At 40.8% G+C, this 18717-nt stretch overlaps 1 protein-coding gene across 6 annotated transcripts in view; it reads left to right on the top strand.

Annotated features, from left to right (window-relative positions):
* The window catches only part of cobll1a (cordon-bleu WH2 repeat protein-like 1a), a 13358-nt gene extending 4011 nt beyond the window's left edge, over window positions 1-9347 (top strand). For 2 of the 6 annotated variants that reach the window (XM_046847705.1, XM_046847699.1), the window contains exons 4-11: window positions 424-640; window positions 1414-1467; window positions 2234-2337; window positions 2641-2874; window positions 3334-3445; window positions 5167-5329; window positions 5609-6790; window positions 9139-9347. In XM_046847705.1, coding sequence (XP_046703661.1) covers window positions 424-640; window positions 1414-1467; window positions 2234-2337; window positions 2641-2874; window positions 3334-3445; window positions 5167-5329; window positions 5609-6790; window positions 9139-9163 — 2091 coding nt within the window. In that variant the 3' untranslated portion in view covers window positions 9164-9347. Of the gene's footprint in view, window positions 1-423; window positions 641-1413; window positions 1468-2233; window positions 2338-2638; window positions 2875-3333; window positions 3446-5166; window positions 5330-5608; window positions 6791-9138 lie in introns of all 6 variants that reach the window. The other 4 variants (XM_046847712.1, XM_046847717.1, XM_046847719.1 and 1 more) reach the window with 4 other exon arrangements.
* The last annotated feature ends 9370 nt before the right edge of the window (window positions 9348-18717 follow it).

The following is an 18717-nucleotide window of genomic DNA, read 5'->3' as shown; positions in this document are numbered from 1 at the left end:
AGTAAATTGATGATTTGCTCTGTTTCTGAACCGAAGAAATATGTGAACTATCAACACCATATTAAAATTCAGAGCATCATATTTTTCAATTGAATCGCATTGTGTTGAATCAAATCGAAATTGTATCGTAATGAGGGTGAATCGTATCGCGTTGCGTCGGTAGCTGCGTCACATGTATCTTTAATGTATCGTCGGCTGAGGTGATGCGAATCGAATCAGGCTCCGTTATGCAGATCCACATCCCTGATAAGTGCATAAAAAGCCTGGCATTTTGTTTATACTCACTATGAGTACTCTGTTCACTGGACAAATCGCTGTGGAATAACTTTATTTTCTAGAACAGCATGCCCCGTTTGTGTTCTAATTCTCAGCTTATTGTTTGTGAGCTGAACTTGTTCTATTCTAACACTTCGAAACCTGCAGGCCACAGTGCGTCTGATGATTAACTACAGGAAGTCCCACAAGGCCGTGGTGCGAGTCAGTCCACAGGTTCCCCTGGCCGAGTTAATGCCTGCTGTGTGTGAAAAGTGCGAGATGGATCCGAAAAGCACCCTGTTGTTAAGAGACAGCCAATCAGAAGAGCCGCTGGACCTGACTAAAACTCTCAATGACTACGCCATCCGAGACCTGTATGCCAAAGGTAGATGTCATGGAAATGTTCTAAATAGTTAAGGCATTGGACTTTTCGATCCAAATCAGGTCATGAGTTCAAATCCCAGCCACACCAAGCTTCCACGCAAAGCCCTTCACCCTCAACCTGCTGAATGTAGAGAAAATGTAAAGCGGTTTTGGAAGTCGGTGAAGGAACTGTTCCCCAACATGCATTGCTAGCTTGAGGGTATCAGATGTTAGCAAAGCATTGTTCTAAAGACAGTCATACTGTGAAGCTAGCGTTTACATGCATTTATATTAGTGATTCAGTCACGGATCACTGACGGCATCAGAGACCTGTATGCGAAAAGGAAGATGTTTCTCGTGGAACATGTTTGAGAAGTTCTGGATCCAGTGAAGGAACTGTTAGCAAACACTGTTTTAAAGACAATTACTGTGATGCTAGCATTTAAATGCATAACTGTGATTCCGAAAGGCAGATGTTTGTCATGGAAAATGTAGAACATTACTGGAACGTTCTACATTTTCCATGATACATTGCTGCATGCTCCTAGAACCTGTGAAGGAACTGCATATGCATTGCTTGCTTGAAGTATCAAATGTTAGCAAAACATTGATTTGAAGACAGTTAGATATAAAGTGCAGCTTATACTCCTGCCTTATTTAAGAGTAAGAAATCAGTCCTGGTTTTTCATTCGGAAATGTGCTTCAGGTTTTCTAGTTCCTGCCATTTCAGCTGTGAAAATCAAGAGCTTATTGCTACATCATCTTGTAAATAATTTTTTCTTTCTCTTTTCACAGCTATTTCAAATTCTCCACCTGACCCAGCAACTCTGACTCATAAAGGTACTGAAGGTACACCATTTGGTACAGCCCTGACTTAAACATGACCATCTTCATGTCTGTGTAGAGTTAATGTTAATATCTCTGTAGAGCAGGAGATCTACACCATAGGGACAGAAGTTTGTGGGAATAATGAAAAGGTTTGCTGTTTATAATAAGCTCCACTCTTCTGGGAAGATGTTCCAGTAGATTTTGTGGAAATTCATCTAGTTACAAGGGTTTCAGCAAGGTCAGATACTGATGGAGATGAGATGAGGAGGCGTCTTTAAAGATGAGTTTAAATCTCACCACTACTACGGTGGCACTGCTGGGCCCTTGAGCAAGGCCCTTAACACTCAACTGCTCGGTTGTATGAATAAGATAATTGGAAGTCGCTTTGGATAAGAGCATCTCATCACCAAATACTGTAAATGTAAAAAGAAAAGAAAGGAAGCTCTATTGCAGGACACTCAAGATCTTCTACAAACCTCCAACCCATGTAAAGCGTATCTTCATGGAGCTGGCTGTGTGCGCAGTAGATTTGTCATGATGGAATAGGGTTTGTTTTTTTAGTTGAAGGAAAGCGAAAGGGAAAATTGGATCCTACACAATGGTGTGCCTCCATCTTTGTGGTAACAGTTTGGAAAATAACTTTTACCACAAAAAAAATCAGGTGTTCCAATACTTTTGTCTGCATATCATATTTTTTGCATTTTGTAAAAAAATTCCCATCATTGCTGCATGCATCATTGGACAGAAAGGTTTTGAGAGTTTTTCATGCTTGTGTTTCTCTGTCCAGATTGCAAGAAGGATAAATCGGCGTCACAGGAGAAGGTCCAGGGCGAGAAAGAGAACAGGGGATTACTCGGCTTGTTCAGGAGAAGCAGGAAATCACTGGAAGAGGTCCGAGAGCTTGCTGTCTCAAATTAAAGCTGAACTCGAATGCCGTGAGCTGTAATGAATTACTAATCAGTAATCAGAGTGTCTACAGGAGTCGTGTGTTTTGTCCAGAGCAGATATTTGGTCTGGCAGTTTTCCTGTGTTTTTATGAACCATGAGTTCTATAATCGACTCATTTCAGCAGAATTCGGGGCGTTCCTCCAGGCGCTTCTGTATCTGCTTCAGACATCTAATTAGCCTTTGCTACATCCTGTTTCCTGTTTCGCCCTGTTTTTTTATCTGCCTTTTTTCGTTCGGCCACACCAGACTGCACCGAACACCACCGCCGTGAACGTCGCCAGCTCTCTGGTGCTGAAAGATCAGCATGGAAATGAGACGTGTTGTCCAGAAGTAAACTCCGCCTCATCCATGACGTCTTGTGAAATGACCAAGAAGAGACGAGCCCCTCAGCCTCCCAGCATGCTCGGCTCCCGGAGCGTCTCTTGTGAACTGAACTCTGGTCAACAAGTCGCACTGCCGTCCACCGATGATGACAAACAGGTGCATTATAAAAAATATTGGCATATTTTTGCGATGTTTATATCTATTTTAAAAGACAACTTTAAGGGTGTATGTTTCAACATGCACTATATGGCAAAAATTTGTGGACACCTAACCATAAGATTGGTGTGTGCTTCCTTTTGAACATCCCATTTGCTGTTATAATATCCTCCACTCTTCTGGGAAGATGATACACTAGATTTTAGGCCTGGGGTGCAGCGTTCCAATTCAACCCAAAGGTGTTCAATAGGGTTGGAGCTCGTCCATTCCTACCCTTGTCAAACAGATCTTCACAGCGCTGGCTTTGTACACAGGTGCATTGTCGTGCTGGAACAGGTTTGAATAAATCTAGGATCGAACCATGTGATGGATCATATGTTGGTTTGTGGAAGGAAAATAAAACATGGCAATGAGGGGGTGTATTTGATCACAAACACGTTTTGTGTGGGGTGTGTTCAGGGTGTGCTGAGTCGGGTCTCGTCCGCCGAGTCGTCTCTGAAGAGGCACAAACGTAGAGCCCCACCCCCTCCATGCACAAGTTCCTCCCTTCCAGACCCTTCTGATGATAAAGGTAAATGCTTCGACATTATTATATGTATAATTATTTATATATACTTATGGAATCACTTGAAAGTATAAGGGAGATGTCAGGAACGCTACATATTCCAAGAACATTGAGTAAGTGCTGGCTTGCCTCTGTGCTTGTGTGCAGACACTGTCCTGCCAGGAGAGGGCGCTTAGGAGACAACATGGCTCCATCACTGTTGCTTCTGTCTTACTGTCCAGCTCACTGGTGAAGGGCAGATCCTGTCTTCTTTCTACTCCTCTTCTGCCTCTGGGTCTCTTCATGTCTGCTTTGTCACCTTTTTGTTATGTTTGTCTCGGCGTCAGTCATGTTATCGATCCTGTGCTCTCGTCCTTGCCTTGTGTGTGTCTCGGAGAAGCCGATCCAGGATCAGGCCTGCCTGTCCTACTCTACTCGTCATGAATGGACTAAAAAGGCTAGACATAGATGGAATGTTACCTCTGATGCTGTATGACATGCCCCTGAATGTAAACATTAATCTCGTAAATTGATTGATAAATTTTTTATAAATATATGAGCCAAATAGTAATTTATTACAGATATAATTATAGCACACATTTGGTCTTAATCATAATTATCATGTGATTCCGTAAATTTTGTAGGATGACAAAAGCATTCAGTATCTAAAGACGTGATTCGCTTCAAAACCGTTACCCGATAATTGAGGGAAAAAAAAAATGTCTGCGTTTGTTATTTTTGTCCGTACATCCAGAAAATAAAACGAGTCCCTTTGGAAATGCCTTATAAATACCACCATCTTTCTTCAAACATGACACTCATCAGCTTGCATTTACTGATGTCTCGCTTCAGTAATTAAATATCGATCAATCGGGAAATCTGGTTCGGTTTCACCTTGTCATTATAACCTTTTCTATATTGCGCACTTTTAAAAACAACAAAAAAACAGGACTGTTGTAATAAATGATTATTATTTTTCTGCTTTGTTTGCTTTTGATGTAATATTTCTGTTGTAGCTTTTTTTTTTTATATATATTCATGTTGCTCTTGTGTTCAGCGCCGTGTCTGTTATTACCATCATCAATAAAAAGGAACTGTTCGTTTTTAAAGAAAAAGGAAATTCTAAATATTTTAGTGACATTTTAGGCTTGAAATCTCCGGATTATACAGTATGCTTTATGTTTTGATTAAAAAAGTGTGTGCGCACTAGGGATGTCCGTCTTCATGTCTGAGGCCGATGTGATTAGTATTTCAATACGTAGCCGACGATCCATAAAAAGCACCTACCAATGTGAAAAAAATGTGATTATATGCAGTTTAATATGGTACTGTTGTGTCTGCAGGAGTTACAGCTCTACCTCTGCCATGTTAATCTGTATTCTAAGTGACTCTCAGGACATGCCTCTTTCTCCGTAGCGTTGCGATACGTCATATTCACGTAGCAGCGGCGGTGCCGAGACAAAAGGTTTAGCGAGGAGAAATCGATCTACATATCGAATATTAGTCACAAATTATTGGTCACTTTCTAAATAATAAAAAATATAGCGCATCTACTAATAATTATACGGAAATTGTTTTTCCGACGCAAATATGTTCAAAACGATGCGTCGTGGTACAACTTTGTATCAAAAACTGCGATGCGAATCCCAGAATTTGACCTTCCCCGACCTTCCCTGGTGCGCACACAAGGAGAAAGCGGTAGAACAGCAGGTTGAAGGTCGTAAGCGGTGTGTGTTGTTTCTAATCAGAAAGCTCGTATACAGGAGGCTTTCTAGAGGACGAAGAGGAGAACGCTACTTTCAAGAAACCGACCTGCTCGTCCATCCCGGTGTCCACTCTGATGAACGAGGTCCTGTCCGAATTTACTGACCGAATGAAAACCATGGAGCGGAGACACGTCTCGTTTGACGGGTATCACAACACCGTTCTTATTGCTTTTGGCTTCTAGGCGCGATTCTGCACTGCATGTAATCTCACACTGCATGTTCTAAAATCCAGAAACTCTTAGAACGACATTTGGAAGATAATTTGCTGTGAAGGAACAAGTCAAAAGCATGTTAAAATACACTTCTAAATGAAATTTTATTGTACACTCTCCAAGGTGCAGCGGTTACTTTTTCATGTTTTTCATGTTTCATGCTTCGCTTTTCATTCATCTCTTTCTTCGCTCTCATCATCTCCTCTCTTTAGGTCCATCACACATCCACCCCCAGCCTTAAGCCATTCCCTAGTGTCTGGGTCTCTGGATGGTGATCCTGTGGTGCCCCCTGGCTGTAAGCTCCTGAGACACGGCTCTCAGAGAGACGGCCTCACCACCTTCACCGTGGTGCCCCAGAGAAGACCACAAAACACGAGACAGTACGAGTTTCTCATCACGATGGAAACTTCGGAGACTACCAATGAAGATCCAGGAGGAAATCTGGAAGGAAGTGGGTCAGAATCCGGAGAGGTTGAGCAAATGGAGACGTTTGAAAAAGATGATGCTGAATTTGAAAATGAAGTGGAAACTGGTGAGGTGCTGAGTATCAAGGAAGGGTTTGGGAAATTAAATCTGGACGTAAATTCCGAGAAACATCATTCGGAGCACAAAGACGGGACGGCCGATCAAGACGGGAGAGAATGGATGGATGAGTTCAGAACAAGGAGAAGGAGATTTCTAACAGATGATCATTGGGAGGGAGGAGATTTAAAGACGTCTAGAAAGGTGCTTGATCAAGAAATGGAAGATGATTATGATGATTGCTGGGAAGTGGAAGACACTGAGAATTTGGAGGAAACTGAGAGTTTCAGGAAAGAGGAAACTGAGGAACATGAAGCAGGAAATGTTTTCCCTATTTACAACCCAAATTTATGCGACTCTGACCCTCAGCGTGACCCTACATCTGATGTTTCATATAACAAAGACCCCTACTGGGATGTACAGCGTTCCTCTAACCTTCACATCTCCAATTCTGACACACCTAACACAAGCTTTTTCCAAACCAATCCTCATAATCACCAACCCAATTCAGTTCAGTCTCTCTCAAAGTCCAAACCTGATCCCAGCACTGAGCATTCCCCTCCAAACTCAACATCTCTCTTTGCTCTGGCTGTCAGCAAAAGAGTTCAGAGTCGTGGGAATGCCAGTAGTCCTTTAAATCCTTCTGCAAGAAGAACACCCTCTCCAACTCCGTGCTCTCCAAGTGCCAGTTCTCAGCACACTTCCTCTAAAAAGCTCTATTTCCAGAACCTGATCACGGAAGAGTTTACTGTGAAGACACCAGCATCTCTAGGTCCCTGGAATGAAGCCCCACCCATTTCTACAGCTCCGCCCCCTGTCGCTTTGACACCTCAGGCAAAAAGGCAAACCTGGAGTTCTTTTTCACGTGCACAGTAAGTCGAGTTTGTCATTTTTCTTTCGCATTTTCTTCAGTAGACTGTAACGATACCCGGTTTGAGTTATCGGTCCGAACACATTTTCAGTTTCAGGGAAAAAACGTCTGCACAGACATTTAACAATTCCCAATTGACATGTTTTAAAAATAAACTAATAATTGAACACTGATAAATTTAGTTAAAAATGACCAGTCAAATTGACCATCAGTTACCACCAGGAGAAAAATGTAGTATCCGAATTCGACTGCAAGGTGACATAATTATGACTATGTGTTGTTAAATTATGACTGATGACAGACTGGCGGCCGGCATTTGGATTGTTTATGCGGCTAAAAGTATCGAGTAGTTAGATTGGGAGTAGTAGCCCCCAAAAGGTTTGGGTTTAAATTTTTCGTTCTTACGACGACGATAGCGATACAAAAAATTGGTACAAATATAAACATTTTCCCACATTTGAATTTTCGCATGATACTTTGGGACTCCTTGTCTCCGTGTTACTGTGCAAATTTTTTCGTGTTTTCGCGTCTGGCCCAGCCCTCCACTCACGAACCGACGCTTGTCCACGAACCTGTAAAGTTTAAGCTGTAAACTGCTCCATTTGGCTAAATTATGTACAGTAATTTGCTCAATCTTTAACAAATGACTGTGTACTACTCCATACTGATCACCGTTCCTTTAGACACCTGGGTAGGCGTGGCCATGTCTCCACTTACGATATTTTCAAGTTACTATTTGGTCATCAGAACGCATTTCCATCTTAAATTCGGGGGCTACCCGTAGTAACAACTAACACAGGAGAATCATTCATGGTTTCAAGGTAATGTGACCGTTATTTTGTGTTTTGTTCAACAGTTTGTGTGTGTTTGTGAAGTAGTACAACGTATAGATCGACATGTCGCACTCATAAGTGTCTGCTTGACCCGTGCCCAGTGTATACAAGTGGTTTCTTCCTTCCCCGAAGTGTGTTAGTGTGTGTTTATGTGAGGAGGAAGCTCCACCTTTGTGGCAGCTCATATCCTGTACAACTGTATTTAGAGTTAATATCCTGACTCTGTGTGCGCACGTGTGCAAATAACGTGTTGTCGTTCCATCATTGTGCTGCAGAGTTTACTTCCGGTCTTCCATGTGCTTTGGCTGCGGATGTGTAAGAAATTCCACTTGGGCATTGTGCTGTTAAAGGAAAGTGATGTGACCTGACATGCAGCAGAGTTCAGCTCGTGATCAGTCGATTGATTATATCCCTATAACAGAAAAACGCAAAGTGAATGGACACCTGAGCATAAGATTGATATGAGCTGCTTTTTGAACATCCCATTCCACATTTAGTGCCCATTTGCTGTTCTAACAACCTCCACTCTTCTGGGAAGATTTTCTACAAGATCTTACAGTGTGCTTGTGGAGATTTGTGTGAGATTCATCAAGTCACGAGGGTGTTACAGTAAAGTCAGATACTGATGCCTGCGTGAAAAATTCACCCCGAAGCTGTTCGCTAGGGTTGAGGTCAGAGATCTTTTACCAGACTACTCAAGATCTTTCACACACAATTCCAAACCCATGTGAAGCACTTCTTCATGGAGTTTGCTTTGAGCACAAGGGCATGGTCATGCTGGAACAGGTTTGAGTCTCAGAGTTCAAGTGAAGGGAAAATTTCATGCTACAGCATCCAAAGACGTCCAATACAGATGTGTGTCTCCAAGTTTTCAGTTTGTGGAAGAACCACATATGGCTGGAAAAAAAAAAAGTTGTCCCAATACTTTTGTCCATAAGGATCCATGAAAGGTGGAAACATTGCAGGGTACATTTTACTATCTTCCATTTCACAGAATATATGAAAGATCTGATTTTACTGTAATGCAAGTTAGGAGTCAAAGTTTATAACTCTGATGCTTCTGCATAAATTATGACGCAATTTAATTCTTGACATCAAATCCTCATCATGATTTGAGTTAGAGGTTGACCGATTCATCGTTATGGCCGATTAATCGGCGCTGATAGTTAATTGCTGGAACAACCAGCTATCAGCAAAAATCCATACAGATACTGGCTTCCGGTCCACTGTCATTACGAGAGCGGCCTCTAGTGGCAACGTGCTGTTTATTACACTGTGTGCTGCACGGAGAGAGCAATTTTATATTTATATTTATTCATTTTTAAATTGGATTTGATATAAAAATGTATTTTATTTATCTAAACTATTTTATATGGAGTTTTATGTTAGTTTTAAGACAATTTGAAATACGGGTATCTGTAAAATCTGCAATCGGTCGACCTTTAATTAGATAATTAGATTAATGAAATAATATAATGTGACATAATTGACATTAAGTGTTATTTTGTGTCCACAGAATGAAGAATTTGGAGCAAATATGATGTTCAGATGACGCTTTACATTTTTTAGTTTGATTCTGATTGTTATTTTTCTTTATATTAAACTCTATTCTTTATATCATTTGTATAATCATGGTCAATTAAAAAATGTGTGAACAATGGAATAGAAAATCTGTTCTGAAAGTTTTGTTTTGTTTTTATGTAAATAAATGTTGCAAGCATCCGATTTGGCGTCGTTTTTTGTATTTATTTTTTTATTTTTTTTAACTTGTATGCAATAAAACAGCTACACACACATATTCACGTGCAGGCTTCAGTCCAATTTCCACTCTCTACTATGGATCTGCTTTATAAAAATAGCCCAGAGGACACACTCAGATGGAGCCCCTGTGCTATATTTGAAATTTAAATGAAAATCATGGAAGTTGAGTTGAATTTACACAGCCAGGGTTTTTTTTTGTGTGTGTGTGTGTGTGTGTGTGTGTGTGTGTGTGTGTGTGTGTGTGTGTTTGTTCCTCTAAGCGAGATTCAGTAATGCTTGGTTTCAACATGTTTTCTCTCCAAACGGCCCCCAGACACAAACCCTTCATGTTTCAGAAATACAATACAGTAAGCTCAGGTCACTAATAATGGTAGTGAGCAAACCTCCATATGAATAAACCAAACCCAAGGCCAGAGATCCGTTCATACAGTGTATAAACTGTACTTACTTTCAAATTCATAACCTTTTTTCAGTTTTATTGCTTCTGTACTGAGGGTGAAAGAAAATATCGATACACGTGCGTATCGCGGTATTTAGTTTTTGGAAACACGAAACTGGACTGTCAGAAAACGCAGTATCGATATTTAAAAAATCCGTACAAGATTCATATCAGTTGTATTGTTTTGACTTTATATCTTCTTATCTCTGAACCTGCACTTGCCCTCATCTTATAATCAGATGAAACTCGATTTGTGGTTTAAAGAACAGTGCTATATACAGTACACAAACCTAAAATTTGAATTATCTGCATGTCTGCTGCATTTTCTATCTTTTTTTAGAAAACAATGTGTGTCTTTCGACTGTTTTCTTGCCTCCCATAGGATTGTAGTTTTCTGATGTAAAACTGTAGTTAGCATTTAGATCATCTTTCTACTACTAGTCTAATATTAATACTGATACTAATAATACAATACAGTAGTCTTCATCAATCCCACTTCTTTAACGATGAGGTGCATATGCTAATTTATTTATATTTTAATAACCATGTTTGGTATTAATTGTGTTCATGTATAGCAATACACTAATGTCACTGAGGAGCGATACGGGTATGAGCTGGCACAGGGTTTCATGGTACAGTATGTGTAGTAAGGGGTTCGGGTTAGCAGCTTTTCTAAAATTATATTTAAATGACGGCTTTTCTAAAATGATATCCCATTTCAAAAAATAAGAAATATCCCAATATATTGTGATACTTATCCTATCCCAGCATAATATTAATCTTATCCACTTTTATTACATTAATAATAATTCATTTATCTTCATAGCATGAGTGTGTGTGTGTGTGTGTGTGTGTGTGTGTGTGTGTGTGTGTGTGTGTGTGTGTGTTTTCTCTTTCATGTCCACTGTTCCTGGAATGGGCTCTGTATCCAGCATCCTGACCAGGAACAGGAAGCTGAACCACTTCTTCTTCTTCTTTTCATTATTATTATTATTATTATTATTATTATTATTATTATTCCTATTATTCACATTCAAGTCTTTTTGTTTTTATATGCCACCAGCTGTACATCACTAATTATAACTCATTATAATGTATTTGTAATTGTGTGTGTGTGTGTGCGTGCGTGTAGCTTTTATTTCTACTGAAGCCCCTTCCTAAAAAAAACTATAAAGTATGTTGTTTTTTTTGCAGACCACTAGGTGTCACTGTTTCTCCACCATCGACACAAACCCTTGCGGCCTACTGGTGCAAATTTAAAACTACGTTTCACCTGTAATTCATTCTTATAAACTCCAGGACTATACATCCTCAGTTCGCATGGCCTTCTGGGTAAATCCTGCAGTGCATTTTGCCCTTAAAGGTGAGACGAAGAAAGTAAACCTGAAGATGAATAAAGCGGAAGAGCGAGGCCCTTGCTAAGGTGACATGCTAACATTGATTTGAGTCATGTACAAAACAATTCCTACACACACACACACACACACACACACACACACACACACAGCTGGAGAGGTTCATGTCACAAAACACAACGTCTGTCCAGAGTGCGCTTTCCGTGTAGCGATTCGTGTACCACTTTTTGTTCGCTGTTGTATACAAACGGTTTGATTTTCCTCCTGCTTTTTCCCTCTCGCACCTTCGAGAATAGAAAACGCATCCCGTCTCAGGATAACGCGAAACATATTCATGGAGCAAAGTGTTAAAAAAAAAAAAAAAAAGGAAAAGACGATCGATAAATGACCTCAAGCACAGCGAGAGAAAGAGAGAAAGAGAGACAGGGATCTGACATTGCCAGAGGACTTGTACAAAATCATGAATCAATGCAGGAGCGACCTTTTTATCCTTAGCTGAAGTTCTTCACCATATCCAGTTATTAATATATTTGTAAACTTGTGTGTATGTGTGTGTGTGTGTGTGTGTGGTGTTGTATTTTAGCACTAGTGTCATCAAGACATCGTCTGAGCAACGTCTTGTGTGTTGAATAAATTCGCCAGACCTTCAGACACACGTGACCTTCGTGTGACATTTACACACGTGCTTATTAGAGGCTTCACGTATTATGATTCACACGTTTTTTCTTTTTTATTTAATCGTGATTTTTTTACACATGATTTGTTTCTTTGCAGATCGGATTCTCACTTGATTCGTTTATTTTCATGATTTTTCTTTCCACATTGGATTCTAGTTACTTAAAACCCTTTGACATATTTTTATTGTTCTGGTCTGGTTCTGGTATTAAACCGGTCTCGATTTCAGATGGAGGACAATAGAACGGTGTTTTTCCGAGACATACATCAAAATCTTGGACAGCGTATATACATAAGTTTGTGGATTCCTGACCATAACAGTGGCATGTCCTCCTTTTTGAACCTCCTATTCCACATCTACACCCTTATAATATCCTTAAATCTTCTGGGAAGATGTTCCACTCGATTTTATGGAGATTTGTGTGAGATTTAAGTGTGTTAGTGAGGTCAAGTACTGATATCGGTGAGGTGAAAAGGCCTGGGATACAGTCAGCACAAAGAATTCATCCTAAAAGTCATCAATAGGGTTTAAGTTCTACAGCAGGAGCTTTGCCTCCAAATCCAAACCAGATAAAGCATATCTTCATGGAGCTGCACAGGGAAATGAAACAGATTTGGGTCTCCCAGTTCAAGTGAAAATCTCATGCTACAGCATCCAAAGTACAATTGTGTGCATTTATATTTGTGGTAACATTTCGCAGAAGAAGCACAAAAAATCAGGTGTCCCAATACTTGTTTATGTCTATTATCTCAGGTTCCTTTTACTATTTACTGTATGTTATAATTCATTATAATATGGTTTAATCTTCCTGTAAAATGACTCGAATCTCAGAGACACACCTGGGATAGAAACAGAGGTTCCACAAGAGTGATCTGGTAATAAACCGGGTTTAAGATGGAACATCAAGAAGCCGTGAAGATTTTGGATGAGAACCGAGCACGGCTTGCTCACAAGGACCCGCCGACGCGCCGTGACCTAATGTGTGTCGCTCAGGGAAAAAAAAAAAACAATGGCTTATGAGTTATACAATTAACTGACAGGATCCCATCTGCTGCTATGCACAATTTTTAAACCTCCTCAGCTCAGAAAGGGACCATCCCAGGACCAATACGGAGCAGATCTTTATAGGGTGGCGGCTCGTTTCTCTTCACAGCAGTGGATCTGGAACAATCTAACAACTAAAATAATCTACAGACTCACAGGGGTGAAGGTTTGGGGGATTAATAAACCTATTAAATATTACATAAGGAGAATGTGATCAGAATCATCTTTATTGTCAAGTATCATGGGTTTTTGTCATGGTGTACTGGTGCTATAAAAATATGAAAAACCATAAAAAATATAGCAATATTAAAAAAAAGATAAAGACATTAACTATAGTTAGCGTTTAGCTATCATATGTTAGGTGTTCCTAAAAATCTGGCAACTTTCTACATACTGTAGAACATTTGAACACGGTTTCTTGCAAAAAAAATCAACCCTCATGCAGATAAGACCCTTTAATCCCTTCTTTTTATAAATTCAACATTCGCTTTTGATCTGTCCATCCTCACTGCTCTTTTCCTCGCTTTCCTGAACACGTCCACACACACATACACACACACACACACACACACGAGACATCTAAAACCACACTGAAGATGTTGTAAAATCCGTCTGCGTTTAAAACACGTGACTCTCTGACCCAGTGTGCATATTTATGGCGGTGTGATGCAGTGAACTGCGAGGTGTCTGGAATCGCAACCTACCGCGGGATAAACGCGTTAAAGATGCAGTGTGGCGTTCATTTTTTACATTTCAAAACATTTCCTAAGAGTGATAAAAATACCTTGCATGCAGCGATGCGCCTCGTACTTTTTAACGCTGTTGGCAGCCGTACATGACACGGCGCTGTCAAAAAAGAGAGGAAGTAAAAAAAAAAAAAGAAAGAAAAGAAAGAAATACAGGAAACGAGATGCGGTGGGAGAGAGGAAGCAGGAAAGTGCTACATGGGGGAGATAATGAAGAATGAAAATGGCAGACTACCTTTTATTGGAGGGAAAGTACAGGGGTGGGTTTGTAGATTCTTGCACTGCTTTGTTCAAAGGAGAGACGGACAGACGGACAAGGACAAGCAAACAGGTTCTCAGATATGGGTCGCCATACAGACAGACAGACAGACAGACAGTCTCTTAAATACAGACAGACCAAATCAGATACAATGTCAGCATACAGACAGACATATCGAACCAGGGAGAGACAGAAAGAGACATAGAGAGAGGGAGAGACAGACAGGGACAAACAAAGACACAGACAGAAAGAAGGCCCTGAAAAACAGAGAGCGAGAGAGAGAGAGACAGACAGACAGACAGACAGACAGACAGATAAACAGACGAAGGCAAACAAACAGGCCCTCAGATACGGGTGAGCAAACAGACAGACCAACAGACAGTCCCTAAAATGGGGGGGTGGGGGGGGGGATGGGGGCATTGTACAGATACAGATAGACAAAGAAAAAAGACAAACCGATCTTCAATTTCAAAACGAGAAAGAGAGAGAGAGAGAGAGAAAAACAAACAAACAGGCCCTCAGATACGGGTCAGCATACAGACAGAAAGACAGAAAGACAGTCCCTCAAATTCAGACAGACCGAACAAGAGATAAAAGAGAGAGAGAGAGAGAGAGAGAGAGAGAGAGAGATGAGCTGACATGCTCGTGTTTAATATGCTTCTTGTGGTCAGTGTTGTGAGACGGCGGCGGCGGTGGTGGTTTCAGTCGGAGAGGGAAACGGCTGACTTCCTCCTGGCGGACCGGTGGCTTCTTCACCCCGCGCTCATCAGTATTCCGCAGCGGTGGCCTCGTGCTCCTTCCTGGCGGCCAATGCAGCCATATCAGCCTCAACGTTCCTTCTCTCTCTCTCTCTCTCTCTCTCTCTCTCTCTCTCTCTCTCTCTCTCTCGCTGCACGACACCTAGTGGCACTCACGTGCGTCCGGCGAGAACGGAACGACGCGCCTCACGAGCTGCTGAATACCACCGCGGCCTCTAATTAACAATCCGAATCCGAGGCTCATTTGCATGGAGGCATTGAGACGAAGCTGTCAGGTGGAAATCTGCTCTTTTTTTAATACATTTGAAAAATACGGTGGCGGGTCATCAGTCAATTAGCATAAACAAAAAAAACGCCAAACATACAAACGACAGGTGAATTAACCACATTCTCTCCTCCAACAACGCTCTCATTCCCGAACTATGGAGTCAGATATGTTTTTGGTGACAGTCCCAGTTTTACACACCTACCCGACCTTTCCAACATCCCAATAATGTCAGCGACTCTTTTTTGGCCTCTCTTTAACATCGCCTGCACGAGCGCCTGACATTTCCTCTGATGCTAACCTGAGGGTGGAGGTGGCGGAAGTAAGGCGTGCCTCTTGTCATGTACAGACTGCTGTGTTGCTCGTTCAGTGACGACAAGAAATCAGGCTGATGATTACCAGGGAAAAGCTCAAGCCTTTGAGAGAGTATGATGGAAACGCTGGACGTGAGTCAGAAATACACCTTCAGAGGCGAAACCCTACATTGGTTAAGGGGTTTGCAAACTCATGGTTGGCGCCCCCTCCCTTTCCCAGAAAAGAGGGGTAAATACAAGCACCAACCCCCATGTGAGGCTCCTCTATGCACAGTATAAATAGCATACCCCATTCTCAAGCCTCCGTAAACCCTGGATGAATAACATTCACAACTATGGCAGTTTGGCGTCGCAAAAATCTCTGTAGGTTATGTACAGGAAACAGAATTGAGTAGTTCATCTCATGAGTCCTCTGGTCCGAGTCGTAGTGTCATGTGACTCCCATATATGATATTATACATTAATAATTTATTGGAACTATAGACAAAATCCGTGTATGTAGACGTCCTGGGGACCTGCTCATTGAAGATGTAACATTTCTGATTAAAGGAACGAAATGAACTAAATGGCAAAAACATTTATGAGATTCCAATAACCAGGTTGTGACCAGGTCACTAAAATGATCGATCTTCCCAACACTACTATTCTGCTATACAATACAATGCTATTGCATCATGCAAAGTCTTCATTTAGCATTAATTTCTGAGGAAACTGAATGCGGGATATACGCACGTCGCGTCACATGTATGCGACAATCCCAACACAATACCGCAGCGAACGACGCAACGATTCTTTTTTATTTGTAATTATGGCTCAGTCAGAGTTTGGCTCTTTGTACACTTTGTAAAATATTCATGCGGTTGGCGTAAGTCATGTCGTCCGGATACGAGGGCGAGCGATGATTTGTTTCGTCACGTTTCGTGCTTTAAAGTCTTCGGGGATTTCCACGTGTAATCGTGTTTGGTTCGGTTTTGATGGCTGGTGAAAAGTGAGTGTCAAGAGAGACACAAAACACACGAAAGAGTAATTCACATGTTAGACACAAGAGAGGGAAAGAGTGAGAACAATAACAACTGGGTTGTGCATTTGCGAGTGTGTAGACTATAGTCTATTTCCAGAACACATTCAATCACACACACAAACACACAATTTTTTTAAAATTTAGAGACCACGATCTTTTTCCACGATCAAAACTGAGGATATTGTTCATTGCTTTCTAACAACCACTTGGTCTTTTTCTCCAGTTGCCCAGTTTTGGTGGCACAGTGGTGTCAAGTATTTGAGTAAATGTACCTCGTTACTGTACTTAAGTCTTTTTTTGGCTACTTTTTAGTTTACTAGTTTAGTATCAAAGATAGAAGCAACTTTTACTCTCAACTCAACTACATTTATGATTCAGTAGATGTGCCTTTTACTCCACTACACTTGAATCTACATTGAATGTTACCAATTACATTTTGCACCTCTGTTGAAGATTCATTAACACTCAACACTCCCCGACCAACATCTGCTCCCTGTGATTTTTTTTTTATCACCACTGTCCTCATTTTTAGTCTGAAAAAAACTCGAATAAGTTCCAAACACTTGGAGAAGCAGCTTTTGTTGAAGCTGAAGTCAAATCCTGGCCCTCTCTGAGACTGAGAGCCGTATCAACTTTGTCTTTTTCTGTGTTTTATTCTGTCGTGTTGTGTTGATGTTTAATGCGGTTGAGGTGTACAATTCGATTTGTGTTTTAGGAAATTAAAAACTCACAAATCAACTGGTTTTGGCTTTTCAATAATGTCTTGGTGTTGAGGACTAGTGCATCTTAGAGGCTACGCTCAATATGAGTCAAAAACAATAAAAATGCTGTTCAAATCAGAGACTCGAAGACTTTTACTTACGTCATATTGGAATTGCTGACTTTTTTTTTGCAGTAAAGTATCTTAACTTTTACTCAAGTATGATTTTCAGCTACTCTTTACACCTGAAGTTTTTCTGCTCATCACAGTTATCTCTTGACTTAGTGAAGTCCATCTCATTAAACTTGAATCAGTCTGTCTTCTTTCATCAGCAAGGTGTTCCCTCTTCTTCTTCTTCTTCTGGCTGCTCCCATTAGGGGGCGCCACAGCGGATCATCCGTCTCCATACCCCCCTGTGCTCTACATCTGCCTCTTTCACCCCTACCACCTGCATGTCTTCCCTCACCACATCCATAAACCTCCTCCTTGTTCTTCCTCTTTTCCTCCTTCCTAGTGGTTCCATCCTCAGCATTCTCCTACTGATATACCCCATGTCCCTCCTCTGCACATGTCCAAACCATCTCAATCTCACCTCCCTCACCTTGTCTCCAAAACGTCCTACATGCGCTGTCCCTCTAATAAACTCATTTCTAATCCTGTCCATCGTCGTCACTCCCAACGAAAACCTCAACATCTTCAGCTCTGCTACCTCCAGCTCCACTTAACAATAATATATATAAAAGTAGAAAGTACAGATATTTGTGTCGAATATTTAATAAATAAAAGTTATCAAAAAATAGTGCAGTTCTGATACCAGAAAAATCCTCTTAAGTACAGTAACGAAGTATTTGTACTTCATGACTTCCCTCCTCTGACACAAACTATCCCATGTGGAACAAACAATCGGGTCACTGAGAAAAATAGGGGAATAATATGTGCATGATTGCATGCATTGTGCTGATGTCATATGATTAGATAACTGCAGAAATGTTCTAGTGTGCAGGTGTTCCTAATAAAGTGGCCACCGAGATTCATGTAATTATCAGTTTTACCTCTGCTTCACGAGAGATGATGAATTGCTACCGAGTATGATGATGTGTTGGGAGGTGAGGTGTGTGTGTGTGTGTGTGTGTGTGTGCACAGAGAGTAGGAGGATTTGTATCATAATTGTCTCTCTTAATGGCTGCATTATACTGTTTCACTAATCACATTTCATTTAGCTTTTCTCTCTGTGTGTGTGTGTGTGTGTGTGTGTGTGTGTGTGTGTGTGTGTGCGTGTGTGTGTGAGACTAGAGATTATGATTATCATTTAAGACTCCTTTCACATCACACAATGCTCAAACTGCCTGTTCTGTACAAACCTGCACTAAAGTATGGGCCTGTATTTAACACCATGTGTTGTTACTGAAGATCACCGTGTGGAAACAAAATCGAATAAAATCTCAAATAAAATCACCAGGATTCATCAACCAGAGCTGTTTTTTTATTTTATGTTCTCTACAATACATGATGCTTTATTATTCATATCAAATGCATCATTAGTTTTGGACTCGTGACTTTGTGCTCCTTATCCGGATAACACGATTTTCAAAAATTTGAGCAGATTTGAGTTGCTTCCTGAAATAGAAACAAGATGTATAGCAATTATATGAAATGATTTATAGTCCTTCAGCTTCCCACTAAACCAACCATTTACTGCTTTTAAGCTCATTTACTTTCATAAGATATTTAACTTTTTGTTCCAGCAGTAGGCAGGG

Source organism: Silurus meridionalis, chromosome 1, assembly GCF_014805685.1.
Source record: "Silurus meridionalis isolate SWU-2019-XX chromosome 1, ASM1480568v1, whole genome shotgun sequence".
Taxonomy (NCBI): domain Eukaryota; kingdom Metazoa; phylum Chordata; class Actinopteri; order Siluriformes; family Siluridae; genus Silurus; species Silurus meridionalis.
The sequence above is the reverse complement of the archived record's forward strand: the minus strand, read 5'-3'. Positions and strand labels throughout refer to the sequence as shown.